Source organism: Lissotriton vulgaris, unplaced genomic scaffold (genome assembly GCF_964263255.1).
Source record: "Lissotriton vulgaris unplaced genomic scaffold, aLisVul1.2 SCAFFOLD_375, whole genome shotgun sequence".
Taxonomy (NCBI): Eukaryota; Metazoa; Chordata; class Amphibia; order Caudata; family Salamandridae; genus Lissotriton; species Lissotriton vulgaris.
The window spans coordinates 1,489,656-1,503,833 of NW_028244278.1; the positions used below are offsets into that span (position 1 = coordinate 1,489,656).

The following is a 14,178-nucleotide window of genomic DNA, read 5'->3' on the forward strand; positions in this document are numbered from 1 at the left end:
CATCTGTAAGATCCCTTCCTGTGGGGAGTGGCATAACCCTGTCCCAGAGTTCCTAAAGCCACCAAAATCAAGATGGTGGAACACTTCTTTTGCGGAGCACATCGGGTAGCCCACCTTAGTTGTGTGACTGTCCTGGTATTGCAGCTCACCTTGCTGAAAGTCCAATTTCCCACCTGTCCTGATACCAAATGGGCCTCAGGGAGTGGCATCTTCCAGGTCTGGGGGAAGCTGGAGTTGCATATCAAAGGCGGCAGGGGCTTTGACGTCCCTGGCCTTGGTCTGCAGATTCACTAGTCATCCTGCTTGAGGAGGTGAAAACACCTTCCTCTGGAGAAGGCATTGGTGAAGTGTGCCATGATCATACCATGACTGGGAGTCTGTATAAATGCTCCGACAACAAGTGCACAAAACTACTCTATATTATCCTGTTGGGAAGATCAATCCAGATGTCCACAAAAGATATTACTAGGTGCTATTGGTCATTATTTTGATTGAAGAATTATTGTGCTGAATGCAGATACCAGGAGCACACCTTAGCTGGAGGCGGCTCGAATGACATCTAAGCACTAAACACAAACCTACCACAGTACAAGACCAGCCTTACGTACAATACTAGGAGGCCCCTCTGCGTCTCAGAGTGATTTATTTAAAGAGAAGAATCGAAACAATACACAGTGGTTACTGCAGCAAGTGATTCTGCCAACAAAATATCTTAGGGCTTGGGTTCCTGAGCAATTAAAGAGACAAGAAAAATGGGAGAATGGCGAGAAATGCAAATGCTACTTACCAGTATGCATCTGTTCTTGGCATGTAGGGCTGCTGACATTCATATCTGTGCATAGTCCGCCACCTAGTGTTGGGTCCGGATGATTGCACATTGTTGTCCTGGAAGAGTCTTCGAAGTATCACGAGATAGGTGGCTCCTCCCCTGGACTACAGTGCGCATGGGCATCGCCTCCATCCCCAGATTGTTTTTAGCCATTGGCAGAGATGGAGTGAAGAATGTGAGTGATGACCATGCTATGAGCATATGTGTATATATGAATAAATACTGCAGCTGCTACAGGCGCCGGGGAGGAGGGTGGGCGATATGAATGTCAGCAGCCCTACATGCCAAGAACAGATGCATACTGGTAAGTAGCATTTGCAGTTCGAGGCATGTGGGCTGCTGAATTCATATCTGTGCATAGAATACATAGCAGTCCCTCCATTAACGGCGGCCGCCCGTGCCAGCTGCAGCAGTCTGAAAAAGCGTTTTTAGAACAGCCTGACCAACAGCTGCCTGCTGTTTGGAATGCACGTCTACACAGTAGTGCTTAGTGAAAGTGTGTGTGGTAGACCATGTGGCTGCTCTACAGATATCTTCTAAGGGAATGTTACCTAGGAAAGCCATAGAGGCCCCCAACTTCCTGGTGGAGTGGGCCCTTGGTGGGATAGTGAGAGTGCGCTTAGCTTTAGCGTAGCAGATTTGAATGCATTTCACGATCCACCTAGCGATCCCCACTTTGGAGATAGCGTTTCCCTTGTGGTGCGTGGCAAAAGCAACAAAAAGCTGTTTGGTTTTGCGGAAATCTTTTGTCCTGTCTACATAGTACATCAAGGCCCTTTTCACATCAAGGGTATGGAGCATGCGCTCCGCCAGCGTCGCTGGGTTTTGGAAAAACACCGGCAATTCAATTGTCTGGTTTATGTGGAATTGTGAAACCACTTTGGGTAAGAATTTAGGGTTAGTGCGGAGCACCACCCTGTTAGCATGTACTTGGAAGAAAGGTTCTTGGATGGTGAGCGCCTGCAGTTCGCTAACCCTCCGTAGCGATGTAATAGCTACTAAGAACGCAACCTTCCAAGTTAGAAACTGGAGCTCACAGGAGTGCAGTGGCTCAAAGGGAGGACCCATCAGCCTTGTAAGAACCACATTGAGGTTCCATTCCGGAGCTGGTGGGGTCCTTGGTGGAATGACCCTTTTGAGTCCTTCCAGAAAGGCCTTGATAGCAGGGACCTTAAAGAGTGACAGGTGCTGCCTATTCTGAAGGTATGCTGCCATAGCAGACAGGTGAATGCGGATGGAAGAGTACGCTAGATTACATCTATACAGGTGAAAAAGGTAACAGATGATGTTTTGAATGGAAGCGTCTAGCGGGTCAATGTTGTGGTTAGCACAGTAGATGACAAACCTCTTCCATTTAGCCGCATAACAAGCTCTAGTAGTGGGCTTCCTTGCCTCCCGAATGATGTCCATGCAGTCAGAAGGAAGATTAAGGTAGCCAAACTCTAGGACTTCAGGAGCCAGATCGCCAGGTTGAGCTGTTGCGGATCTGGGTGCTGAATGTCGCCATGGCTCTGCGTCAGAAGGCTGGGAGTGAGATGAAGCCTTTGATGCGGCACCACGGAGAGTTCCAGAAACGTGGTGTACCATGGTTGGCGAGCCCACGTCGGAGCAACCAGGATGAGAGTCATCGAGTGCTGCCTGAGCTTGCGTGCCACCAGCGGTATCAGAGGTGCTGGGGGAAAAGCGTACGCAAATCTGCCTGACCAGTTCATCCAAATCGCATTGCCCTGTGATTGGGGGTGTGGGAACCTGGCGGCGAAGCTTTGGCATTTTGCGTTCCCCTTTGTGGCGAACAGGTCTATCTCTGGATGACCCCACCTTTGGAAGTACGGTTGGAGTACTGATGGATGTATCTCCCACTCGTGCATCTGATGGCTGTGCCTGCTGAGCAGATCTGCCATTTGATTGTCCTTGCCCGGGAGATGCTCCGCCATGAGGAAGATGTTCCTCTGAATGGCCCACTTCCACATGCTCTGAGCCAGATGAGACAGCTGCGGAGAGTGTGTGCCTCCCTGCTTCTGAATGTAGTACATGGCCGTCATGTTGTCCGTCCGGATCAACACGACCTTGTTGCACAGATGTACTTTGAACGCCTTTAAGGCCATGAAGATTGCCATCAGTTCCAACACATTGATGTGCATCTTCCTTTGCTGTAGTGTCCATAGTCCCTGCACAGTGTAATGGAGTACATGTGCTCCCCATCCCTGGAGAGAGGCTTCCGTTGTCAGGATAATCTGTGGGACAGGCTCTTGGAATGGTCGGCCCTTGCAAAGGTTTTGTGGATTCCACCAATGCAGAGAGTTGTATGCCCGACCGCTCACCAACACTAGGTCTGTCAGTTGCCCACGAGCTGAGTCCACTGACGTGCTAGGCACTCCTGAAGCGGGCGCATATGTAGTCTCGCGTGCGGGACAATGGAGATGCAGGAGGCCATCATGCCTATCAACTGCATGAACACCTTCGCGGGAAGCGAGTGTTGGGGTCTGAATCGTTGGATCAGCGCCTGGTTACTGGCGATTCTCACTGAATTCGGCTGCGCAGTGGCTGCCAGAGTGTCGATTGTCGCGCCCAGATACTGTCGCACGTGGGCGGGCTGGAAATGGGACTTTGGGTAGTTCAGAGAGAATCCCAGATCGTGCAGGAGATGAATGGTGCGTGACACGTGGTCGACGCACTGCTGCTCTGTTTTTGCTTGAATGAGCCAGTCGTCCAGGTATGGAAAGACGTGGACGTGCTGGCGACGTAGATGCGCCGCCACAGTCGCCAGGCATTTTGTAAATACCCTTGGTGCTGTGGTGACCCTGAACGGCAGGACCCTGAACTGGTAATGCTGGTCTAAGACTGTGAATCTGAGATACTTCCTGTGGGAAGGATGCAGGGGAATATGAAAATAAGCATCCTTCAGATCCAGCGTAGCCAGAAAATCCCCCTGCTGAAGCAGGGGAAGCACCTGCTGCAACGTGAGCATATGGAAGTGCTCCGAGAGGATGTACCAGTTCAGGATCCGTCCTTTTTGGGGATCAAAAAGTACAGGGAGTAAACCCCTGTTCCCCGCTCTTGCAATGGAACGAGCTCTATCGCCCCTTTTTGCAGCATAACGAGAACCTCTTGCTGCAACAAGGTCAAGTGCTCGCCGGACATAGGACGGCTTTTTGGTGGTATGTCCGGTGGAATGGATGTAAGCTCTAGACAGTACCCGTACTGGATAAGGGACCTCACCCACCTGTCCGTGGTGATGGCCTTCCACGCTGGCAGGAACTGCTGGAGTCTCCCCCCGACCGGTGTTGTGTGGTCGGGGGGCAGTGACAAGACGTCACTGTTTGTTGGTTGTGGTGGACCTGGAGCCATTGTTTCCACGTCCTCTGCCTTTGATATTATTGCCTCTGTAACCCCCTCTACCCTTGTTGTTATATGAGGGTTGGGTGTTACCCTTGTAGTATTGTGTGGACTGGGATGCCTGTCCCCTCGTGGTGCCTTTTGAATTTGAGCGGCGAAAGGAACCACCCCGAAACTGCTGACTTTGTAAAGCCCCCATTGACTTGGCAGTTTCGGTATCCTTTTTCATTTTTTCCAGGGAGGCATCCACCTCAGGGCCAAACAAATGGTCAGGATTCACTGTTTGAGCCAATAACGTGGTTTGGATGTCGGGTTTAAACCCTGAAATTCTGAGCCAGGCATGGCGCCTAAGTAAGACACTGGTATTGATAGCTCTTGAGGCTGTGTCTGCCACATCCAGTGCACATTTGATGGATGCATTTGTAATGAGTTTACCCTCCTGAATGAGCATCTCCCCCGCCTCCTTGTATTGGTCAGGCAAGTGTTGCAGAATGGCCTCTAATGTGTCATAATGTGCCCTATCATAACGTGCAAGCAGGGCTTGGGTGTTAGATATTCTCCAGATGTTTGCTGCCTGCGCAGCAATGCGTTTGCCCGAGGCCTCAAAGATCTTCGACTCTTTGTCTGGGGGAGGAGCGTCACCAGTAGTCTGCGAATTCGCCCTTTTCCGAGCGTTGGAAACAACCAAGGAGTCCAATGGCAAGTGTCCCTTGATATAAGTGGGATCCGTGGGCGCCGCTTTATATTTCCTGTCGATGCGAGGGTTGACCACCCGTGCCCGGGTGGGCTCTTTGAAAACCTCCGGCGCATGTTTCAGCACCCCTTTAAGCATCGGTAGCGTTTTGACTTGCTTTTCGGCTACCGAGAAGGTGTCGAATAAGAAGTCCGCATCCACGGGGTCCGAGTGCAGCTCGACGTCATGGTTCGCCGCAGCTCTCTCTATTAAGGCATTGAAGGCCGCCGAGTCCTCCGTCGGGGACGTCTTGGCGGCGAAAAGTTGAGTGTCCTGACCCGACTGCGGGTCATCTGTGTCACCTCCTGCGGCCCAAGGCACATGCTCCTCCTCCGGATCAGAGTACGCAGGGTAGTCGTACTCGGCATCTTCCTCGTCCGCATCAGCCACGGGGGAGTGCGTCGGCGAGTGTTCCAAGGCCTGTGGGGACACGGGCTCCACCAGAACCGGAGAGTCCTCAGTGTACTTCTTGTTCTTGAGTGGGATCTTAAAAGGTTCCAACGCCGGCTCCGACGTAATCTTACGTTTGAGGAGCGACAGTTTCCCAGTGTTCGCGTCGATGAGTACCTCACGACGTTCTTCCGCCGCAAGCGGCTGGAGCCGAAGCTTCGACACCACCAAGGCAGCTTTCGGCGTCAATACCTCCTTTGAGTGTCCGCCCTGTTTAGGCGCGAAGGCCTTCGGCGCAGACTTGGGTGGAAGGGTAAAACGAATGGGCGTTTGCTGTTTAGCAGTCTTAGGTGTGGGTTGAGGCACTACAGTGTCCTGATCGGGAACCACAGTGGACTGTCGGATCCGCTGGAGGGATTCCCCCACCTTCTTTGAAAAGGCTGCCGAGGGCTGAACCGGCCCGAGCGACCCCTCTTCTCCGAGAGCCTGATCTCCGGTAGGCTTCTTTTTCGGTGCCGACGCCCCATGGCCATGCGCGCCGTCTTGACGCCTTTTCGGAGCCGTCTTCGGGTCCACGACCCCTTTCGGCGCCGACGCAGCCGCGTCGGAGGCCTTCCCCTTCGGCGCCGACCCAGAGGGCTTCGGGTCGGCCATCTTGGCGTGGCTCTTCAAGTCGGCCATTTTGGCGTGGCTCTTCAAGTCGGCCATTTTGGTTTTTGTGGAAGTTGACGCCTCCAGAACCTTCTTCACCAACGCCACTTTCAGTTTCGGTTTCGCATCCGAGGGTGTGAGACCAGTTGGCTTCACTTTCGTTTTCTTCACGATAAGTGATGGCTTAGAAATGTCCGTGACCGGGCCCGAAGGCGGGGACGTAGGACTTATAGGTAGATCTCGGGTAAGGCCCGAAGGCGATCCCTCGACCTGGGCCGTATGAAGGGGAATAACCCCTGAGTCTGATTGGGGATGCTCGTCCTCCGAGCTATCTCCCATCGTGGCAAAAACCTGATCGTCGTCCCCTACCTAGTCGGTGACTTCGTCAAAGTTCTCCTCACCCGCGTCGTAGGTCTCACCCTCGGATGCGGGATTCGAGTCCGAACCTTGCTCGTCGTCATCTCCCTCGACAGGTTCTTGGAAAATGTCGTCTGGTGGGGGTGCCGAAGCTGACAATTGAGCCTGTAGCCGATTTGCCCGGCGAATCTTTAGAGTCTTCTTACTTCGGAACTTCGAACACGCCATGCAGGTGTCTTCGCGGTGATCGGGTGACAAGCAGGTATTGCACACGGGGTGCACATCGAGGTGTTAATATTTAGAATGACACAGCGGACACTTCTTGAATGGAGTCCGCTCCATAGCAAAGGGTGTAGTGTAGGCCCGTCCGCGCCAAAGCACGTGGAAGGGCAGTAAGAGATCGGAGCTGAGAGTCAGAAAGAAACCCGTACGCAACTATACCGACGCCCAGCCTAAAGACCTTTTGGTCTCGAGTATAAAGTAGAACAACTATCGGTTCCGACAGAGGGAACCGAAACACATCCGAACCCAATGGCGGAAAAAAACAATCTGGGGATGGAGGCGATGCCCATGCGCACTGTAGTCCAGGGGAGGAGCCACCTATCTCGTGATACTTCGAAGACTCTTCCAGGACAACAATGTGCAATCATCCGGACCCAACACTAGGTGGCGGACTATGCACAGATATGAATTCAGCAGCCCACATGCCTCGAACCTGGCTGTTATGTGATCCCTGGAAAGCACTGCCCAAATCTGGTCTGCCCAGATACAGAGTGACATTATTGGAGAAGGCCCAGTGCTCCGCCATTCCCAGAAACAAAACATACAAGCTTAGGGCCAGGAAGACCCAGTCCCACCAGCGAGTGCACTTCTGAATGGCCCAACTAAATCAGTGGGATGCTACTGCTGCAGCAGGGCCTGCGCCCCGGAGTTACAGAACCAAGACTGAATCGGGTAGTCTGATGGGTGTTACCGTACCAGGTCCACATACTCCAGGATCATGTAGTGCGGTTCCACCTCACGGCACAGCCCCAGGAGCCTCACCACATTGGCATGATTCAATTTGCCAAACATTTCAAACTCTCGCCTGAAATCGAGTTGAAGCTGCTCATCTCGGGCCTGCAGGCTCTTCACAAGCACCACAGTTTCTCCCTCACAGTCTTCAAGTCCTGTAGCTTTGGCCAAGAGAACGTCCCCAAATTCACCCTTTCCTGAAAATGTCAAACAGAATAGTAAATGTAAAATCATTATTATTAAAGATACGGATATGAACAAACATCTGGGGGACCAGCTGAATCTTCATACACTCACTCTATTAGTGCATGACCTAAATACACTACAAGACACCATCCCATTCTGTTCTTCTACGACAGGCACCATCACACTCGCCACAGCAGACAGCAGCTAGTCTTCACACATGGCCGGACACTTTACATTTACAGTAGAATGCTGCCTTTAAACCACCAACCTCCGCCTCACCCCAAATCATGATGTAGCGGCCATTCCCAGCGATGGGGCTTCCTACTTCACACAGCCCTTACGCACTCTAGCTGTCTGACATTCCTATAATATCGGCCAGTACTATCCGGAATGATACTCTTGTCACACATTAAACAGGAAATGCTGCCATCCACACTTATGCTCGAAAAGAGCCAATTCCATCCTGTCTCCCACCATGCACCAGCCTCCAGAAACTCAGGGCAATTTGCCACAATGGCGGCGCTGTGTCTACATACCCAAAGTAGTTATCATCTGCAGGTTGGAGCGGGGAAAGTGCATTTTATCACCAGTGCTGTGCCGCTTGCTGGCTGAGGCGCTGGGGCCCAGGTTAGTGAGTGGGACTTCGTCCTGTATTTCAGCAGTTGTCTGTCCATTCTGAAGCAGGGTGCCACCTAGGAAGCAAAGGGTGCATATTAAAGGTGGGCTAGGAAGGAAGACAAACCAGGCGTACATTTGTTCACGAGCAAACTACAACGCTTTACTTGGTAATTAGATTATTTTTTAAGCTAGAAATAGCATCAGTTGGTACTTAAAACTTCTAATTGCATCAATTAAAGTGTTTCACTGAAGTTACAGAAGTGCAATGTCACAGTAAAATGCAACACTTGATTTTTTTATGGTGGTAGGTAGGAAGTAACGAACACTGTACACATAGTAAGGAAAATGTCGAAAAGGCCCAACCGCCCGCGTCGACGACCGGATCGAGATGGAAAGTTTGATCGAGTCAAGGAGTACCGAGCGAGAATACCGTCGAGGTAGAAGGCCTTTTGGCCTTAGAAAGTTGTTTCGGTTCCGAATTCGGAGTAGAGGAATAACATCCGAACCCAATGGTGGAAAAAAACAATCTGAGGATGGAGCAGATGCCCATGCGCACTGTAGTTCAGGGGAGGAGTCAGAGGCGGCAGACCCGAGAGCAGAGGACGGCCCGGGACCAGGGCTCGATTCCCGGCGCAACAGGTTTCTGGACCAGGGTCAGCGGACTCGATAATTCTCTCGCCTCGGTGCCCACTCTGATCAGCAATCACACTCGGCAACTCTGGGCATTAGCTTGCCTCATCTTCACTAACGGCCCCACCAGACCGCCGGGGATGCCTGGTCTCACCCTGGAGATACCCTTTAAGGGACCATCTCTCAGGGAAGCCAGGAAGGGTTTCGCAGCGGTCGAAGCGCCTTGGGACCCTCCGGGTAAGTAGTGCGCTATATAAATGCCTATACATTTACATTTACCTAGTGATACTTCGAAGACTCTTCCAGGACAACAAGGTTCAAACATCCGGACCCAATACTAGGCGGCGATCTATGCTAAGATATAAATTCAGCAGCTCACATGCCTCGAACAAACATTTCCAAATACAACACAAAAAATTAAATCATAAGGGTTAACCCCATACATATAAACCATTAGTCCTACACCTCACGCTATTAACCCTACACACCAGCATTTTACCTCTATGCCCTTACCCTAATGCACTTGGCATGTAACCCCTAACATAGTAGCAGTGTAATCTTTCTTATACTGTTAACTCAAGATGCAATGCCTTACACATAACTATTACACTCTACAACCCAAAAAAAAGAACTCCTTTACCCTTAAAAATAAACCTCGAACCATTAATCCCATACTTCGAACCCATTCACTCTATATGCCAACCCCCATAAACTTACCAGAGCTCACAAACCCATACTCCTAAGCTTTAATCCCAGTATCCTAAATCTAATAACCATAACCCTGCACACCAAACCTGTAGAACTATTCCACAAATCCCTCACTCCAAACCCGTACAACCATACCATTAACGCCTAACCCTATACCTTTGAAAACAGACTCCACACTTTGTTGAACCCCAGACATTTAACGTTAACCCCATGCCCATGATCTGTAATGCCTAACCCTTTCCACTATACCCCAAACTTAATACGCTTAACCTCCATCGCCACACACTTAACCACTTACAAACTACACCCTAAACCCAAATTCAACACCTTTAATCCATCTGAGACTTTCCATTTTATCTAATACATTTTTGCAACAGACACTGGGAAGAGTGCCAATGTCAAAGTATTTGTTTTTACAACAAATAATGAATGTCATTTTTAGGTCTCGTGATGTGGACTGCACACATGTGCAGTCTCGCTCGCGAGATTTAATGATTTAGAGGGGGTTTCACTTACGGGCTTTAAGCCCCGCCCCTCTTTCCAATTGGCCGGCGTCACCGTTTAGGCTAAATGGTGGCCAGCCATTGGGAAAGAGCACTTTGTGACGACGAGTTTTCTCTTTTTCAGACGGCCCACTTGGACAGGCTCGTGTGATTTACGTTCGTCACAGAAGCTTTCTTGTCTTTAAAGATAAGAAAGCTTTTGTGACAAACTTAAATCAGACGAGCCCGTCCAAGTGGGCCGTCTGAAAAAGAGAAAAGTTAACCGTGCTTGTTCTTCTTGGCGCTTAGGAGCGAGGCAAAGGAGGTAACATAACTGTGTGCAAACTGAGCAAACTTGTTTCTTTCAGGAAACAAATCTGGGGTCACATTACTAATGTTTTGAAGAAATTGTTCCAGACCCGGGGGTGAGGTCTCCTTGGCCGGTCGCGAACGTGTGCAATTTGCAATTCTGCAGGAGTCACAACATGACAGATGTTTGGTGTAGAAGCATATGGTGCCACTTTAAATCACAGTTGAAAGCGGGTTCTCCCCTTTCCCTCCTGCTTCGTATTAAGACGGGGTCATATCAAACTCGGGGGGCCATTAATCACCATGTACCAAGCTCCAGCATTGCCGGCGCCAGCAGACGCCCTGCTGACATGCCAGGGCTCTGGCTGCCCGCCTAGGGGGCAAATTAATATTTACGGAGTGTGCCCAGCAGGAGGCAATCAAGGAGGGATTCTGCCGGCCACTTCCAGGCCTTTCCAGCACATTCCTCCCCCGACAAAAGGACGAAAGTGGAGAGAGTTCCACAGGGCACGCTGGGGAGCCAGGCACGCGTCACTGGCACTGGACGCCATGACGGCGCTCCACGCTGCAGGGGGCTCGGACACAGCGCTGCAGAGGTCAAGCTGAATGCACGTGCCGTATCCGGGCTCATGGTATGGCAGCCCAGTCCGTACCACCCAGCTAGTGCTGTATGGCGCAGGCTGCAATGGTCCTGCAAAGCACTACGGACCTCACAGTGGCAGTGCTGGGTAAACTGTATGGACTGAGGCTGGATGGCAGTCTTTAGTGCTGCAGGCACTTGGTCTGGTCGCCACACTGGGCATAGAGGACTGCAAACACTGGTAGTGCTATGAAATGCAAGCTGCCATAACTGCAGGTTATGCAGTTGGGTTCCGGCTAGAGTTGGCAGACGAAGGGACTGAGGGGAGCAGCAGATCTGCAGCATGGCAGGGTTCTAGACCAAAATGGCCATCGAAAAATTGAATATGAACATCGACAAGCATGTTGAATTGGAATCATCACAGGAAATGGTTTGCAGGATGATGGCGAGTCAAGAGGCTGGCATCATCCATATACGAGAGTGGGTGACCAGTACGCCTTGGTTCGGAAAGCTCTAGGAAAAATCTCAAACCAAATAAGGCTAAATTATTTCTGCATGAGAAGGTAAATGGCAGTGATAAAACATCTGTGCTCTTTGGAAGAGGGCACAGGTATAATCTCTGAAGATGATGGGCATATACAAGCAGTACAACCACACAGCTGAACAAAGTAACAAAAAACAAGATGTATTTTTCAGACTGTCCACTTATAACCAGCATATGTAAAAGACTAAATCTAAAATAAAAAAAACATATTGTAAATTGGCACGCCTGAAGGTACCCTAAATCAGTCAAGACTCACACTGGCAAGCAAACAGACTGACTGACATCAACTCTAAACTCTGTGAAAAGATAAACCTTACCTCTCTTAGCAAAATTCAGATCCGACGTTCAATATGGAGTAGTTTCTGTCCTGTAACTCCAGTTCTGTAGTAGGGGTATCTCTGTTATAGTCATAATCTAGTGAATAGTCCCGCCCATGTGCGTGGACCCCGGCAATCAAAAGTAATCTCTTAAGTTGTCAAAATAATGCAGAAACTGCAAAGACACTTAAGAGAGAATTTAAAGACAAATAATGCAGCCTATATCCACAGGCTATACTGTCCAGTACTTCGACTAGAAATTCCACCAAAAAACACCACACACAGCACAGCCTGCCAGTTTCTACCATAAAGAAACTTGCCTCCCCCAGTCAAAGACTCTGGAATGATAGAGAGGAAGGTAGGGACAGACAAGCCCCATAGGCTGCCATTATGTGGCTTAAATAGGATACTGTGCCTTTAAGAGAACTTTCCAGAACTTCTCCCAGTATCCCAGAATGCATAGCAGGTCCCTCTACTTTCAGTTCTTTTTGAAGGCGAAGCACGCCAGACCTGTCGCATTCCTTACATGACGAAATATCTCCACCAGGGAGGAGGGCGGGCGCTTATGACTATAACAGAGATACCCCTACTACAGAACTGGAGTTACAGGACAGAAACTACTCCTTCTGTAGTAGGGGATCTCTGTGTATAGTCATAATCTAGTGAATAGAATGGCAAGCCCATCCCCACACCAAAGCGGCGGTGGAGAATAAATACATAACGCCACTACTGTGCGAACAAATTCCGCAGCGAAGCCTGCCCAACCTGAGCGTCTGCCCTGGCGTCAGTGTCCAGGCAGTAATGCTTAGCAAAGGTATGAACCGACTTCCAAGTGGCTGCCTTGCAGATTTCAGCAATCGGCACGTGACGGAGCAGAGCCGTTGTGGCAGCTTTGCCCCTGGTGGAATGAGCCTTAGGCTTACCTCCTAAGGTCTTATTAGCCTTCTGATAACACAATTGTATGCAGGACACAATCCACCTAGAGATGGACTGCTTAGAGGTCGCAAGACCCGTCCTGACCGATCCATAATTGATGAACAACTGGTCAGACCTACGAATATCTTTGGTTTTATCCAGATAAAATTTCAACACCCTCCTAACATCCAGGGAATGGAGAGACCTCTCCGCTGGGGACGAAGGGTTCTGAAAAAACGTAGGCAAAGTTATAGTCTGATTGACATGAAAATCAGAAATAACCTTGGGAAAAAATTTAGGGTGAGTACGCATAACAACCGTAGCAGCATGAAATACAGTATAAAGTTCATTACAACACAACGCCTGAATTTCACTCACCCTGCGGGCCGATGTAATGGCCACGAGGAACGCCGCCTTCCAGGACAGGTGCTGCAACGAAGCCTTATGAATTGGTTCAAAAGGCTCCTTCATCAACCTGGACAGCACCACATTCAATTCCCATGAAGGCGAAGGAAGCCTGACAGGAGGGAATACTTTCTTCAATCCTTGCAGAAAATCTTTGATCACGGGGATCTGGAAAAAGGAAGTCTGTGAAGGGCATTTCCTGTAGGCAGTCAATGCAGCCAGATGAACCTTAATGGAATGCACATTAAGGCCAGACTGCGCCAAATGTAAAAGGTAAGGAAGGATGACATCTTCCTTGCAGGTCGTAGGATCATGGTTCTTAGACTGGAACCAGATACAAAACCTCTTCCACTTGTAAGCATATGAAGTCCGAGTGGAAGGTCTCTTAGACTCCTTCAGTATGTCCATGCAATCATCGGGCAGATTCAGATGGCCATATTGCACTATCTCAGGAGCCATGCCGCCAAACTCAAAGACGAGAGGTTGGGGTGTAACATCCGTCCCCCGAACTTCGTGAGAAGGTCCGGCCTGCACGGCAACCGAATGTGAGGAAGGAGAGACCGGTGAAGTAGGTCAATGAACCACCACTGCCTGGGCCACTCCGGGGCGATGAGTATCATCCGAGCTCTGGACCGGGCCAGCTATATGAGCACCGCCGGAATCAGGGGAATGGGAGGAAAGGCGTACAGAAAGCTGTTCGTCCAGTTGATCCATAACGCATTCCCCAGCGTCCCTTGCTGGAAGTACCTGGAGGCGAAGTCTCTGCACTTGCTGTTTTCGGCGGTGGCGAACAAATCTACGTCTGGAGTTCCCCACCTTGCGAAGACTTCTCCTAGTACTTCGTCGTTTATGACCCATTCGTGGTTTTCCTGAACCAGTCTGCTCAGTGCGTCTGCCTGAACATTCTGCACACCTGGTAGATGGGCGGCCGTTATCGTCAGTCCTCTGGCTAGGAGCCAGTGCCAGATAGTCTGCGCCTCCTGTGACAGGGTGCGCGATCTCGAGCCCCCCTGCTTGTTGAGGTAATACATCGTGGTGGTATTGTCCGTCTGTACAAGCAGAGAGTTGGTCTGGAAGGACGGAAGAAAGGCCTTCAGCGCCAAGTGAACAGCCCTGAGTTCCAGGAAATTGATGTGATACGTGGCCTCCATCGGTGACCACGTGCCTTGAATCT

The 14,178-nt window shown here is 50.3% G+C and overlaps 1 protein-coding gene across 1 annotated transcript in view; it reads right to left on the reverse strand.

The window, feature by feature from the left end:
• PTK7 (protein tyrosine kinase 7 (inactive)) overlaps window positions 1-14,178 on the reverse strand; it is a 118,239-nt gene that overhangs the window by 40,621 nt on the left and 63,440 nt on the right. The window contains exons 7-8 of the mRNA XM_086948778.1: window positions 8,033-8,188; window positions 7,275-7,507 (exon numbers count right to left, since the gene is read on the reverse strand). Coding sequence (XP_086804904.1) covers window positions 7,275-7,507; window positions 8,033-8,188 — 389 coding nt within the window. The remainder of the gene's footprint in view (window positions 1-7,274; window positions 7,508-8,032; window positions 8,189-14,178) is intronic.